This window comes from Giraffa tippelskirchi, chromosome 5 (assembly GCF_054371585.1).
Source record: "Giraffa tippelskirchi isolate mGirTip1 chromosome 5, T2T-mGirTip1v1.2.pri, whole genome shotgun sequence".
Classification (NCBI taxonomy): Eukaryota; Metazoa; Chordata; class Mammalia; order Artiodactyla; family Giraffidae; genus Giraffa; species Giraffa tippelskirchi.
Genome location: NC_137279.1, coordinates 36,374,081 through 36,390,123, shown reverse-complemented (window position 1 = coordinate 36,390,123; position 16,043 = coordinate 36,374,081). Strand labels below are relative to the sequence as shown.

Here is a 16,043-nt window from a genome sequence, read left to right as displayed (position 1 = left end):
GGAAGTGACAAATAGATATAAGGGTCTAGACCTGATAGACAGAGTGCCTGATGAACTATGGACAGAGGTTCGTGACATTGTACAGGAGACAGGGATCAAGAAAATCCTCATGGAAAAGAAATGCAAAAAAGCAAAATGGCTGTCTGAGGAGGTCTTACAGATAGCTGGGAAGAGAAGAGAAGCTAAAAGCAAAGGAGAAAAGGAAAGATATTCTCATCTGAATGCAGAGTTCCAGAGAATAGCAAGGAGAGATAAGAAAGCCTTCCTCAGTGATCAGTGCAAAGAAATAAGAGGAAAACAACAGATGGGGAAAGACTAGAGATCTCTTCAAGAAAATTAGAGATACCAAAGGAACATTTCATGCAAAGATGGGCTCGATAAAGGACAGAAATGGTATGGACCTAACAGAAGCAGAAGATATTAAAAAGAGGTGGCAAGAATACACAGAAGAACTGTACAAAAAAGATCTTCATGACCCAGATAATCACGATGGTGTGATCACTCACCTAGAGCCAGACATCCTGGAATGTGAAGTCAAGTGGGCCTTAGAAAGCATCACTACGAACAAAGCTAGTGGAGGTGATGGAATTCCAGTTGAGCTATTTCAAATCCTCAAAGGTGATGCTGTGAAAGTTCTGCACTCGATATGCCAGCAAATTTGGAAAACTCAGCAGTGGCCACAGGACTGGAAGAGGTCAGTCTTCGTTCCAATCCCAAAGAAAGGCAACGCCAAAGAATGCTCAAACTACCGCACAATTGCACTCATCTCACATGCTAGTAAAGTAATGCTCAAAATTCTCCAAGCCAGGCTTCAGCAATACGTGAACCGTGAACTTCCAGATGTTCAAGCTGGTTTTAGAAAAGGCAGAGGAACCAGAGATCAAATTGCCAACATCTGCTGGATCATGGAAAAAGCAAGAGAGTTCCAGAAAAACATCTATTTCTGCTTTATTGACTATGCCAAAGCCTTTGACTGTGTGGATCACAATAAACTGTGGAAAATTCTGAAAGAGATGGGAATACCAGACCATCTGACCTGTCTCTTGAGAAACCTGTATGCAGGTCAGGAAGCAACAGTTAGAACTGAACATGGAACAACAGACTGGTTCCAAATAGGAAAAGGAGTACGTCAAGGCTGTATATTGTCACCCTGCTTATTTAACTTATATGCAGAGTACATCATGAGAAACGCTGGGCTGGAAGAAACACAAGCTGGAATCAAGATTGCCGGGAGAAATATTAATAACCTCAGATATGCGGATGACACCACCCTTATGGCAGAAAGTGAAGAAGAACTAAAGAGCCTCTTGATGAAGGTGAAAGAGGAGAGTGAAAAAGTTGGCTTAAAGCTCAATGTTCAGAAAACTAAGATCATGGCATCTGGTCCCATCACTTCGTGGGAAATAGATGGGGAAACAGTGGAAACAGTGTCAGACTTTATTTTTTGGGGATCCAAAATCACTGCTGATGGTGATTGCAGCCATGAAATTAAAAGACGCTTACTCCTTGGAAGGAAGGTTATGGCCAACCTAGATAGCATATTTAAAAGCAGAGACATTACTTTGCCAACAAAAGTATGTCTAGTCAAGGCTATGGTTTTTCCAGTGGTCATGTATGGATGTGAGAGTTGGACGGTGAAGAAAGCTGAGCGCCGAAGAGTTGATGCTTTTGAACTGTGGTGTTGGAGAAGACTCTTGAGAGTCCCTTGGACTGCAAGGAGACCCAATCAATCCATCCTAAAAGAGATCAATCCTGGGTGTTCATTGGAAGGTCTGATGTTGAAGCTGAAACTCCAATACTTTGGCCACCTCATGCGAAGGGTTGACTCATTGGAAAAGACCCTAATGCTGGGTGGGATTGGGGGCGGGAGGAGAAGGGGACGACAGAGGATGAGATGGTTGGATGGCATCACCGACTCGATGGACATGGGTTTGGGTGGACTCCGGGAGTTGGTGACGGACAGGGAGGCCTGGCGTGCTGCAATTCATGGGGTTGCAAAGAGTCGGACACGACTGAGCGACTGAACTGAACTGAAGAATTATACGGTCAAAAGGGTAATACGGCCTCATGAATAATTAGACGATGCATTTCCAAGTATGAAGTCCATGTGATTTTGGCTGTCCTCCATCAGGGTGATGACCTGGCTGTCACCTTCTTCTCAAGTCGTCTCTTCTGATACTCCCATCCCATGGTGCAGCCACTCTGACCATCACATGGGTTCACGCCCATGTGGCTTTGCTTTAGCTTGGACACTTCGGTCCATCCTGTCTAGTCAGGGCAGCCATCATGCCCCAAGTCAAGTTAGGCCCCTACCACTTTCTGAAGTGCCCTTCACCTTGTCCATCCCACCAGCCTCCCCTGGGCTGACCTCACAGCACTGCTGTGTTCCCCTAAGTGCCTTTCCTACTGGACAGGAGGGCTGGAGGGAGTGACCAGCCAGGCCTCAATCGTCCCATCCCTGGGGTCCCACACAACACCTGGCACACAGCAGGCATTCAACAGTAAATGCTTGCTCAGGGACCTAGGACAATCAAGGCTAAGTTTCTGTTCCTAAACAGGCCAGCGGGAAAACAGACTGAGAAAGAACACACTTTCTTGCTCAGGAGTTCTAATGAAATGTCAAAGCCTTTCACCAACCTCAGACATTTACATCCTATTTTAAGAAGAGACAACTGAAGCTGTAGGGCAGTCTTTAAAAAATTCTAAACTCTTTATCAAAGACAGTAGGGGGGGAGGAGGATATTTAAGCCTAAGAAAAATTATTATCGTATAAAATTCACACTGATCGTGCCTGTATCTCAAAGCTACCTTGATTCTTGTCTCTTTGGGAGGAAAGAAGAAAAGTCCGCTTAGAATGAATGAATCAATCAAGCGTTTATCAGGACTTAACCTTTGGGACTCTGTTAAGCTCTGCACATAGACACATACACTGACTCCTGCTTTGAAGTTAACAAAAAGAAGCCAAATCGAGAAGAGAGAATGTCAGAGTTCCTCTCACATCCTGATCTGACTTCTCCTGAGCTCATCCCGACTTTCTTTTAAGCCCTGACAACACTGGTTTATTCTCACACCAGGTGACACCAAGCTTCCCCTCAGTGTCAACCTCCCACCACTTTCACAAAGCCTTCTTCGACTTCTTGAGCCCACATTAATTTTTCTCTTTTCTGTATTCCTGTGGAGTTTCTTGTCTGTATAATTAATTTTGGCATTAAATCACAATGTCTTATATTATTATCTTTTTCTTAAGAGTTTATCTTATCTCTCTCAGAGAGCCTGTAAGAATCTTAAAGATCATGTTCTGAATCTCTCATGACACTGTACTGAGCTTACAGTTGTTGTTTAGTCCCTCAGTCGTGTCCGACTCTTTGCGACCCCAGATACCTCTGTCCATGGGATTTCCCAGGCAAGAATACTGGAGTGGGTTGCCATTTCCTTCTCCAGGGGATCTCCCCAACCTGGGAGCGAACCTGTGTCTTCTGCATTGCAGGCAGATTCTTTACCGCTGAGCCACTGGGGAAGCACTTCTCCTCTGTGATCTACTGTAAATCTTTCTACTTGTGCTCAGAACCAACTCCATATTCTTTCCCAACTTTCCTAGGAAACATATATTATTATTTCATTTTCCTTGTCTATTCAAACTACCCCCCTCTCAAACAGTCTCCCAACGCCTTTTAAATATGCTCACGAGTCTCACCATAGGTGCCTCATAAACACTGATGACCTGCACTGGTCCCAGTCTGGTGGGTCTCCATGTTCTCTTTGATGACACTGGCATTTGCAAACACCTCAAGGTCAACCACAGATATCAAAAGAGGAACTGAGTGGGACACCTGCCACCAAGCAGGAGGGCGGGCAAGAGGTGATGATCTGTGAGCACTGGGCTCCCAGGGGTGGTCTTGGAAAAGCCACCCTTCCCCAGACATGAGCATTTTGGGGCTGAGCCCAGAAAATCCCATTTTCTAGGCTTGGGCTCAGAGATGGAATGTCCTTAAAAAGCCAAGAAATGGGAAGGAAAGGCTGCCCAAGCTCCAGATGTAAAATCGGCAGGAACACACATGAATGGAGGCCATAAATCCCTCCCAGGACTCAGACAATGCCTCGGTGATAAGCATGCAGATTGCACACCTAGTTCAGCAACTCCCCTGAGTTTGCTTGTAATTAAGGGGGTTAGAAAGGTAAAAAAAATATATAAACCCAATTAATCATTTAAATATTTAAAGTCAGATTTTTTTCCTCACTCCAGGATTAGTATATTTCATAACGCCAACAGCAGACAGCCCTGGTTTTTACTGGGGTTCATTTTAGAGCATGTTTAAACTAGTCAGATTGAGTGATGCTTCCAGCAACTAATCGCATGTCAAATAAAAGATATTTTATGTAATAAATTACCGCTACAAGTAATTCAAATGTCATTTATCAGTTTTATTATCAGTCAGGCAAAGTCTTGTTTCTCTATATTAATCAAAATCAAGCTTTTTTTTTTTTTTTGGAGTAGTTTTGACACCTCTTGGCAAAAGTACAGAAGTGGAGAGGGAGAGTCACCCCCGAGCTGAGAGGAGCAGGGTAACGGTACAAGAAGAGTAAAGCTCGACACTGACAACTAAAAACTCAAGGTATTTAAAATTACCATTACCATTGTTTTTATACTAGTGTCAAAGCAGGAAGGAGTCTGTCTCTAAGAAGATGTATTTTATTTTTAGGGCTGGGAGACTCTCAAAAATACTCCTACCCAAATACCTAAACGGAGCAATGCTTTTTCTCAGACAGATCTGGGCAGGAGAGTGATTGAAATGACTGAATGGCCCCCCCAGCCCCATTCTTCTGCCCCTCTCAGAGAGGCAAGCATTTTAACCCTTTGTGCCCACTAAAAGTAGGCAAATGTATCATGTTTTAGCCAATGCTGTGACCCACAGAATAATCTGTTCTGAGCAAGAAGTTGCCAAGTAGCCAGGAGACTGGCTTGGTATTAAGTCACAAGGGGAACAGCTGAAACCGAACAGATGTGCATCTTAAGAGAATTCTGCACCCCAGCTGCCACTACCCGTCCTCAACGAATCCCACCAAACCCTGGGCCCAGGGACACAATTGGAGAAAAAGTGCAGAGACTCAGCCTTTGATTTGAAAGAAACACGGAGCGTGTGTGTAGTGACCCAAGGCAACACAATGGATCGACAAGAACGTTAGCCAGGAAGAATGGAGTCCCAGGCTAACAAGTGAATCCCACTGACTTGGCAGCCCCAGGACAAGGCTCGGCACTGGGCACTGGTTCTCTGGTCTCAGAGTGGTTTGTGAGACCAGGCGACCAAGGATGAGATCAACTGGAGTTCATGGTACCTGGCCTCACTGCCCAGGCTTATCCAGGGAGCAAAGGAAAGGCAAGGTCTAAATGAGACCTGTAACACACAAAGCAGATTCTAACCACTGCCTGGCCCCTGCACTGTCTATACGGATGACTGCACCTCCCTGTCTATGGGAAAGACGGCAAAGCGGGGGCCAGAAGGTGGTTCCAGGCCATGTGGTGGGGGTCAAAATGAGTCTGGCATTTGAAACTGTGCATTTTAAAATATGCACAGTTGGATTGGATATCTAACACTTTAAAAGCATGTTTTGAAAAAATTAAAACTTCTGAGATAGACAGTTATAGAAGAGGCATTTTGAAAGACAGCAAATCCAAGGCTAAGGTCTTCACACAAAACTGAGCAATTTTCCATTGCTTTGGAGTCAATTTTAACCTTTTTAGATTTTTCGTAAGTGACTTAAAGATGGGGTTCTGCCTCTATTTTGGAAGCGTACATTTATTACTGGCTTAAAGAATCTTTATTCCTAAAAGCAGTTTTCATTTAACAACAACAAAAGCCTCTCATGGGTCATGTTCTCATGTAACAATTAAAAGTTGCAATCAAAAAGGACCTTCACATTTAATCTGAAATTCTCTCACAGACTGCCACTACATAAATACATGTGGTATAGCCAGGACAAGGAAGGAAGGAAGGAAGAAGAGGGGTGGGGTGGGGAGGGCTAGCCTAAACCTACTAATATTAACTTTAAAAGATAAAACTAGGAAACAAATTATTTCAGTGACCAAACAAGAATGAACCCATGAATCAGATGTTTATGTTCTTATTAGCAAAACAGTAACATGGGCTTCCCTAGTGGCTGAGATGGTAAAGAATCTGCCTGCAATACAGGAGACCCGGGTTCGATCCCTGTGTCGGGAAGACTCCCTGGAGAAGGGAATGGCAACCAATTCCAGTATTCTTGCCTGGAAAATCCCATAGACAGAGGAGCCTGGCGAGCTATAGCTCATGGGGTCAAAAAAGAGTCAGACACTATTGAGCAACTAACACTTGAACATGCAAAATGCACTAATATAAGAAAATGAAAACAGAACCAATAAATACTTTTACAGATTCTTGCTCAAAACCCAAATACCTGAAACAAAACAAGAAACTCATTTATTCTTGTTTCTTGTGTCTTAAACCTTTTTCACATACTTAAAAGTTTGTCTAGAAGAGGACTGGGTGTGTCACACTCTTTTGGAAAAACCCAAGAGCCATCTCCTATGCCCAGTCTCCCCTGGCTTGCTGAGCCTGAGAGACATGAAGTACTACCCTTTGGCCAGAGTCTTGAATCCCAGTCAAGGTTAAAGCAGGAGCTTGAGCAGGTGACTTACTGTATGGCTGCGAAATGAGGTGAGGGGGCTGGACAGGAACCACCTGTGTGGCTGGGCCCAAGGACGCAGGCTCATCGGCAGCCGTGCCTGACTGCTGGAAAGCCAAATCGATCTCCTCATCTGTCAGCCCTGGGGGAGAAGAGGACATAATTGCAGGTGAGTGCCTTTTGCCACTGTCCATGGCTGCAACAAAAACTTCATTTGAGAAAAGGCCTTGGAGTCACAGGACGCTTAGCATCCTGCTAAGTTGCTTCCCCGATTTCGGATTCTCCGGAACCTCTCTCGGCTGCAATTTAACCTTAAGCGACAGAATATTAGCCTCAACACTGCTTCCAAATGTGGCTCATTCAATTTCCTTAATTTATCCTTGAGTTTATTGCTGCTTTTGAAGTCGCTCCGTACTGCAATTCTCCATTCTTCCCCCGAAAACAGATACCATCAACTGCAAATGTGGCTCATTTTAATCTGTAATGGTGTTAAAAAAAGAGGGGAAAAAACTAACAATAATGCATGAAAACAGACAGGGAAACAAAAAACTAATTATTGGGTGAGACGACTAATTAGTCTAGATCGTTTCTGAAGACGGGAATAATTTTCTTTATTTTATGACAAATGCAGAAATAAAAAGAAAAATCAGGACTGACTGTGATTAGTATGAATGGGATATAGAATGTAAAGAAGAAAATAAAACAAGAAAACAGATCAAAACAAGGCCAGGCCCAAACTTTCAGATGATTATTACTCTAGCCTATCACAGGCTGCCTATATAGCCTTTGGCTAGTTTTTCTTTTTCCTTTAAAAAAAAAAAAACCCTCCCAACACTCTAAACCACAGTGCACTGGGACATGAGGAAATAGCAGGGCGCCATCTGCAGTGGCTATGACACGTGGAAAGGATTTGCCCATGGAAGAATAAAAGGCAACTGAAAAACCCATGAAGACCACACGTCCAGTGGGCGCACAGCTGGGATATTTCAACAGGTCGGAGGCAGACAGGGGGATGCTGGCTCTTGGGGAAGAGACAAGGGCCCCGACCTATTGATCGAGAGCTTCAGGACGGTCAAGAGTGGCACACAGGTGTGAGATCGTTCCACAGGGCAGTCGGGGAAGCGATCCTGCACACAGAAGTACTCCAGGCGCTGAGAGTGGGAGAAGCAGGTGGGAGGCCACTGCTAGTCTGCAAAGCACTCTGGCTGTTCTGGGAATGCCGGCATCCAGCCCAGCCACCACACAGAGCTTTTAAACTCGAGCGGAGAGTGCGTCCACATCTGCTCAGCAGCTCCCCATTAGAAGTCCTCAGCATGGTCTATCTGCCCCTGGGGGTAGATGAAGTACAAGGAGGTTCTAAGGATCAGCATCTTCCAAAGTGTGGGGCCCCGCGCTCTGCGCCAAGGGGCTAATAGCTGGAGCATATTAATGCTCAAGCGCTGCCCAAGCTCAGCCTGACCTGCACCATGCTGGCAAGTGAGCTGGCTGCAGCTGCCTCTCAAACTCCTCACGCCCCACTACAAGTGGTCAAGGGAGAATACCTGGACAACTCTAAATGGCCCTGGGCCATCTCTCCTCTCTGCACTGAGCACTTGAGGTTCCTCCCCATTTAACACTGTGTCTCTTGTCCTCTTCACCCCGGCATGCCAGCCAGTATGGGCAAGGCCACCCCTCCATGGCGTCTCAGTGCTGCTGGGTCCCCCAAGCAAGTGGAGCGTCCTCTCAATAGGCTGACATCAGGGGCAGAGGAGAGGCTGGCAGGGGGCAAAGGAACCATTCACTGGCGCTTGTTGTTGTTGTTCAGTCACTCAGTCATGTCTGACTCTCTGCAACCCCATGGACTGTATGTAGCCTGCCAGGCTCCGCGGGCTCCTCTGCCCAGGAATTTTCCAGACAAGAATGCTGGAGTGGGTTGCCATTCCCTTCTCCAGGGGCTCTTCCAGACCTAGGGATCAAACCCGGGTCTCCTGCATTAAGGATAGATTCTTTCCTGTCTGAGCCACCAGGGAAGGCCATGGCACCTTCAAATACAAGAGCTGAATTTGAGTACGTGGGACTGGGCAGGGGACGTTCCTCCTCGCTAAGGCCCCAGCTTGCTGCAAAAGCCTGTTTTCCTGTGCGGCGGCCTCCCAAGGACAGGGGCAGGACAGACAGACGAGCCGGGCAAACACAGAGAACACGCTTCCCTGAGTGAGCGCCTCCCGGGCTCCAGCCCGGGTGCTGACTGCCCGTCTGTCCTTCCAGGTAGGAGAGGAGCCCCATTCCGAGTTCTAGTAGGAAGGGCACGGTTTCACCCCCATCATCAACGGTTTCACCCCCATTATCAGCCACGAGAGGAGACAGGACGCCTGCGGCATCAGCACGAGTGGCTGGTCACTGGCTCACGACAGGACTTTATAAACCTGGTGGTTCGCGAGCCCTGTCAGTCGCTGGCTGCAAATGAGGGTAATTCTCCCAAAAGGAGCATTTGGTTGCATTCTCATTTCCCTTTCGGCTCTTTCAAATATAAACAAGTACTATAATGTTTAGCACTGGGGAAATATACGGCAAGTTACAGGCTGTGCTATGGCGCTGGGAGCTGGGGCCGGTTAAAGGGACAGAACTCCCTTGCGCGTGGTCCTGCCCTCTGGCCCGGAGCTCTGACGAAGCCTATTTTCCTAATAAAACGTGTTCCCTGAGTTACTGCAGCCAAGCCCACAAGAGCGGCCACAGCTTAAAGGGTATCAGCACTTCCTTCCAAGCTCTTGTTTCACAGAGACCTTATCATGTGATGCGTCATATTTACATTGGCTGGAGTTCTGATATCCCCAGTTCTCCGGAGAAGCAGGATTTTGATTTAGTTACAGAAAATGAATTATTTTTCTTTTTTTTTTTTTTAAAAAAAAGAGAAGCATTTTGACAATCTCAATGAACAACATAATTTCAGAGCTGGGCCATCATCTGAGCCACCGACCTTATTTGACAGATTTAAAAAACAAAAACAAACGAACTGAGGCTTAAGGAGGGTGAAAACTATGCCTCAAATCCTAGTAGTAAAAGCCTGGTGATGGCAGATGAAACCCCAGGCTTTCCGTCTCCAGCCTGGTGACTTCCCATGACGGCACAGAGTTATTCTAGCACATCAGAAGGCAGACTCCAAAATGATGCCTGAAGCCTTCAATCTTGTTAAAATATGAGGACTAACCTATCTTCCCCTACTCCCCTCACTGACACACAATCTATGTTGTTCAGTCACTAAGCTGTGCCCAACTCTTTGAGACCCCAGGGACTGCAGCATGCCAGGTTCCTCTGTCCTCCACTATCTCCCAGAGTTCGCTCAAATTCATGTCCATTGAGTCGGTCATGCCATTCAACCATCTCATCCTCTGCCGCCTGCTTCTCCTCCTGCTCTCAATCTTTCCCAGCATCAGGGCCAGGTAATAGCCAATGGTGCAGCTATACCAAAATGACACGGGAACTTAACTCCTGATCTTATTTGCAAATGTCACCTGGACAATTTTTTGAACACCACCAAGTGACAAGGATAGAGCGACCTCATCTCCTCATATTCTAATCAAATAAATCCAAGGCTTCTCACAGGCTGGTGCCTACGCTTCCCTTAGTGCCTTTCCTCTGGAGTGTCTGCCAGCTTAGGGAAGACTGACTCTACAGAACTCAAGTGATTCATCAGGGACTCACAGAGCTGGAGGTGAGGTGGAGTGTCACTCCTCTCCGAACACAGCACTTACCTACCCTGTCACCAGCTCCTGGTGCTGAAAGGACCCTGCCCTTACGGATGGATGGGGCATTGCCAGGGGCCACAGAGAAGACATCCGAGTTTCCATCCACCTCCACTGAGACAAACAGCGGAGAGATTAGATAGAGACCTTGCAGAATCCAAAAGGTTAAAAGGAATAATAAAGGAAACTGCCAATTGTAAGTGAATTATATTTGGCTCTGAAAGCTGAGGCACAGGCTATATTATAAAAGGCATCTCTTTGCGTTGTTTACCATCACCCTGACTAATGCAGACCTTTTTTTTGTTTTAAATAATCTCATGCAAATTAGACACACACACTTCCTTCCAGTTGATTGCTATCTGCAAGGAGTAATCTAACTGCAGAGGGACTGAGCAAGGGCTGAGCAGAGCAGACAGGAGAAAAGGGTGTCGTTGTCCTGTGGCAGGCAGACCTCCTCCCCCGCCACCCCACCTCAAGTTATCCTTTAGCTGCTGTCTTTGGAAGAATTCACAAATTTTAGGAAGTCTAACATTTCCTTTCAGCTGGGGTGTCAATGACATGACCTAATATTGTTAGCACTTTGCATTTTGATGCTCTCTCAGGGTCTTCACCTCTGCTACTAGCGATTTGAGGAGCTACCAGCTCCTCCCCCAGTCTTTGACATGACAATTAAACTCTGTTATTGACAGAGAGCAAAACTAAGAAAGTCCTGCTCAGTTATCCCATCCCCTCGCTAGCTTTACTTAAGAGGAGGAGAAAGGGACACAAAGGGACTTGTTCAAGGTGAGCAGGCAGAGCGGGATGCCCGCCTCTTGTCATTTCACCTTTAAGACCCCAGCTGCCTGATCTGCAAAACTGTGCTGAATTCAGAGGGAGCCTCTCTCAGATGAAGAGAAGGAGGGAGGGAGGACTTCTAGTCCTCTCGGGTTCAGTTCCCTGGAATCTACCTCCCGGAAAGGTTCCCTTTCCCTGGAGAAGCCCCCGTGTAGACGCTGCGCAGGGACTTCTCTTCCAACACTTTCTGCAGGGTGGGATTCTTTTAAAAGGACAGAACAAGCATGCTACTACATCCTGCTGATTAATAAAGCCACAGCAACTGAAGTCAATGGCCTCAGGGCTGCCACACCTACTTATTTTTATCCCTTAGAAGATAAACAAAATTGTTTAAAGGTTTCTATTAAAATGCAAACAAAACCAAACCAGACTTTGTCAGAATAAGGATCTGCTGGGCACTGCCTGGCTCCATGCAGGAGAAGCAGAGAGACAAGAGGACAGCAAACAGCACTGTTCTCTGTATCCTCAGGTCAAACAACCACCAGGACAGCAGGGGTAGGGAATAGTTGGGAAATAAGCAAGGTGATGAACGCCCGACAGCACCATTCGGCCGAGCCCGAGTTTTATAATAAAAATGTGGAGTCTGACGGGGATCAGGGAACAGGGCCAGGGGGCCAATGGCCACAGGCAGCAGTTATGGGCTGGCCACTCGGCCGTCTTCCTCCCTCATCTCAGTCATCTATTTACAGGACTTGGGAGATTCATCTGGGATGCGGGGAAACTGAGCAGGGTCACCTTTCTCGGAACACAACTAGTTATCTACCCAGGCACACTCTGGGAGGAGATGAGGCAGAGAAGACAGCTGGCTAAAAATACTCCCCAAATTAAAAGAAAAATCAACTCTCTCAGAAAAGGTTAGGGGAGGAGACAGGGGGAAAAAGTATTTTTTTTTTAAATTTTATTAACATTTTGTTGGAATGGTGGAGTACAATAAGGACTCTCAGAGCCTCTAAAAGTCGTTGGATGACCTGTAGACCCCTATTTCCCAGTGCCTTGTATAAAATTGAATTTTTTAAACATAAATTACACGTAATGACGACACTGTAAAAACTAACAGTAATGGAAAGCTGTGCTGTATTTCATTAGCCTGTATTATTCCGTGCCACCTGATCCAGCCGGGCCTTGTTTATGAGTTAGTGTGTTAGCAGATGCCGATGGAAGCATTTGCTTCGACCTTGCTCTTCTCATTGGGGCATGAAATTACGACGGCAGCACCTTGATATTACAGCCATAAATACAGTAAACTGCAAATTTAAGCCAACGGCTCCTATTGTCTCTGAACATAAAGCTGATCGGTATTTATTTAAAAGGAGAACAAAAAAAATATTATATATCACCTTGTTTATGGGGCCTCCCCCACCCACTTTCTTATCCCCTCCCCCCAGCCCCCCAACCTGTCTAATTCACTTGGTTAAAATATTAAGCAAATAAGCCAAATGCTTTCTCCTCTGCTGATTAACTCTTCCCAAGCAGCAAGAAAAAAAAAAAAACAGTTTTTGAGAAAACTAGTTTCAAACAGCATTACTCTGAATGGAAAGAGTTTTTATAAAAATTGATCTGATGGTGGGGCCAGTCTCCACCATCTTGATATTGATATGTAAATTCAAGAACAGGACATGACACTGTCACCTCTCCTTAAATAAGCAAAGTTTAAACAACAGGAAGAAAAGTTTCTGAGGATGCCCTGAAATTGTCCTCAATATCCTTCTAAAAATCGTTAGGCAGAAATGCCATTTCACAAAGCAGCAAAACACTGCCTCCTGCCACCTATGGAAAGAAAGAAAGATATCTAACCAAGAATATAATTCTCATTTCAACACAGAGAGCCAGGGACCTCTCATTAAAACTTGCACCAATCCCCTCCTTTATCCCAGTGAACCATAAAGACAATATATCCTTTAAATACATTAAATGTGCAAGAAAAATAAACACAAAGACAAAAGGACACTAGATATCACCCAGCCACGTCTCCGAGTATAAATCACTGAGTAAAAAGCCAGTGCACAAGGTACTGAGCTGCTAGCTCAGAGACTGAGGAGCTAGCTAGCTCAGAGACTGGACCACCAGGCTTGGTCCACTGTCAGTCTAAGCAGAGAAGGCAGCTCTGCTTTCTTAATGTCCATGAGAGAGGATCTTCGTGCAGTTTAGAGAGGCAAAAGGGAAATGTAAAAACTCAGCCAAGTTCAGAGGCTTCAAAGTTCTAGTGGTAGAAACGGCAGAACCCCAGCAGGCAAGCTCCACAGCCACTGCCGGTTAATCAGGCAGAAGGGCCATTTTAGCAGTGGGACTAAATGAAAGTTCTGGGGAGCAGTTTTATTCCAGATCAGACAGGTTGGGGTCATAGGAGCCAGAGCCCAGCACCACTGATGACATGGCCAAATCAACCAAGATCAAAAGTTTCTGCACATTTACTTCCGTTACATTACTCTACAAGGTGGACGGACTCCCTTGGAGCCCTAAATTATTTCAGCCACACCAGTCGCTGAGCTTAAGCTCCTTCCGCATAAGGAGGAAACTTCCCTATAAAATTTATTGAGCTTCTCTGGGGAGTAGTATAACTGGTGAACAAGACAGACGTGAGCTGCCCCTCTGTGTAACACAAATTGAGATCTCTCGTATGAAAGACTGGGAGGGTTTCCAGTCAGCATCTGTGATGTCTATTTTTAGATCCAGCGTCTAAAGGCTTTTCCTTTTTTTCCTCTTAATCCCTCTCTGCTAAATTAAAAACAAAAACAAAGAGGAGTTGCTTCTCATATATGATCATCAATTCCAAAGCCCGACAAACATTGCTGCTGGCTGTGCCGGACAGCAGTGTCTAACCCTGCAGGTTCCTGGCAACAGGCTGGGAAGCCAGCCCTTCCCACTGTGCAGTGAACGAGTCCTGGGGAGGAACTGCATCTTAAGGGCTCAGGAGTAGGACAATCAGGGATCACTGATACTTGAATGCCAAAGGCCAAGGAAGCCAGATGTAATGTTTGTGCATAGATAGGAAAGCCAAGTTAATAAACACCTTTAACCATATTTGACTCTTACTCCTTTTAAAAGAGGCAGTGCTGCTGCTGCTGCTGCTGCTGCTGCTAAGTCGCTTCAGTAGTGTCCGACTCTGTGCGACCCCATAGACAGCAGCCCACCAGGCTCTGCCGTCCCTGGGATTCTCCAGGCAAGAGTACTGGAGTGGGTTGCCATTTCCTTCTCCAATGTATGAAAGTGAAAAGTGAAAGTGAAGCCACTCAGTCGGTCCGACTCTTCGCGACCCCATGGACTGCAGCCTACCAGGCTCCTCCGTCCATGGGATTTTCCAGTCAAGAGTACTGGAGTGGGTTGCCACTGCCTTCTCCAAAAGAGGCGGTGAAGTTTGTTTAAAGAAAAAGAAAAAGAAAACTTTTGACGACCAAAGTAATTCAGATCTGGAAGAAAAGTTGGAAGATCATCTAGCCTGTTCTTTTTCTTTTCCTTTCCTTCTGTTTTACAGGTGGAGAGAATAGAGCAGGGAGAGGGGGCACTGACTGGCGGCCATGGTGAGACCTGGGGAAGAACCAGAGGCCCAACACAGCACAGAGCTCTTCTTACCGCCCTGGAGGGATGGAGCAAGTGCGGCCTGACCTGCCTGCTCCCTGACACAGTGAGTGCATTTTAAACAAGCAAACTCTTAGAACCAACGTCTCAAAGACAAGGAAAAACAAAAAGGATAAATGGAACACGGGGAAAACTATATGAAGAGTGCATAGAACCTCCATGTTTAAAAAAAAAAAGAATATAAGTATGCACACACACAAACACATCTGTTTAGTCATGTGTATAAGCATAAAATAAAGACAGATGACAAACAGGTAATGTTGGTCCCAGGTAGAGAGGAGACTTAGCTGGGGACAGACTGAAGGCAGCCTTTTCACTCTATATCCTTATGAACTGTGTTCCATGTGAACATATTTCTGACTCAAAAGAATAAGTTAATTTTTAAGAACAAAGAAAATATTTGGAGGGAAAAAGGAAACTTAACTGTGAACAAAATCACTTGGAATGATTATCCCCATTTTCTGGAAGAGAAAAGCCAAGGAAGAAGAAGGTGCAGGGATGTGCCCAGAAGCTGGGATCAGAATGACATTCACAGCATCTAATTTCTTGCTTAACCCATTGTGGCTGTAACCCCAGTAGTCAAATACAAGGTGGCTTTTTTTTTTTTTTAATTGTATTTTTCAAAAGGCAGGCATCTGTTCTATTTTGACACATCCTGGCTGCCCAAATGTTTCTTTCAGCTCTAAATATTTGCTTCACCAATGGAAATGTTTCCATCGCTGCAACAAAACAAACATTTGCTTTGGGATGGGAGGGACAGCCATACGCTGTTTCATATGTTACTCGAAAAGCCTGATTTGGGAAACAATCATACTGTGGGGCTCAAACCAAGGTGGAGATTTTTGCTCCTTAAAACCCTGTCACAAGAGTTCCATGCACCGAGGGTACACTCTGTCACTCAGCTGAATACTATAGAAGTTCAATGTCCACGTGGGGTTTTCTTTCACATCTTGAATCATAAACATATGATCAGAAGGTCTGTTATTTGCCATTCAACTTGCTTCTTAGAGTTTTAAATTACCATGCAGCTATCAGATTTTTTTAAGTCCTCATATTAATCTGATATGAACACATTAAAACATGTTATGTTCTAATGGGTCAATATATTACTTTGTCACCACCTATTTGTGTAGCTCAAATGAATCTGGTATTGGTTGCTATTGTCAACATTATTAGTGTAGTTCTACGCTACATTATTAGTGTAGTTCATTATTGGTGAAAAATATTAAGTACTCAACCATAAGTGACTTAGCA

The 16,043-nt window shown here is 45.3% G+C and overlaps 1 protein-coding gene across 1 annotated transcript in view; it reads right to left on the bottom strand.

Moving 5' to 3' along the window:
- Nucleotides 1-16,043, bottom strand: part of PEX14 (peroxisomal biogenesis factor 14) — a 145,830-nt gene that overhangs the window by 24,075 nt on the left and 105,712 nt on the right. The window contains exon 4 of the mRNA XM_081489416.1: nt 6,674-6,802. Coding sequence (XP_081345542.1) covers nt 6,674-6,802 — 129 coding nt within the window. The remainder of the gene's footprint in view (nt 1-6,673; nt 6,803-16,043) is intronic.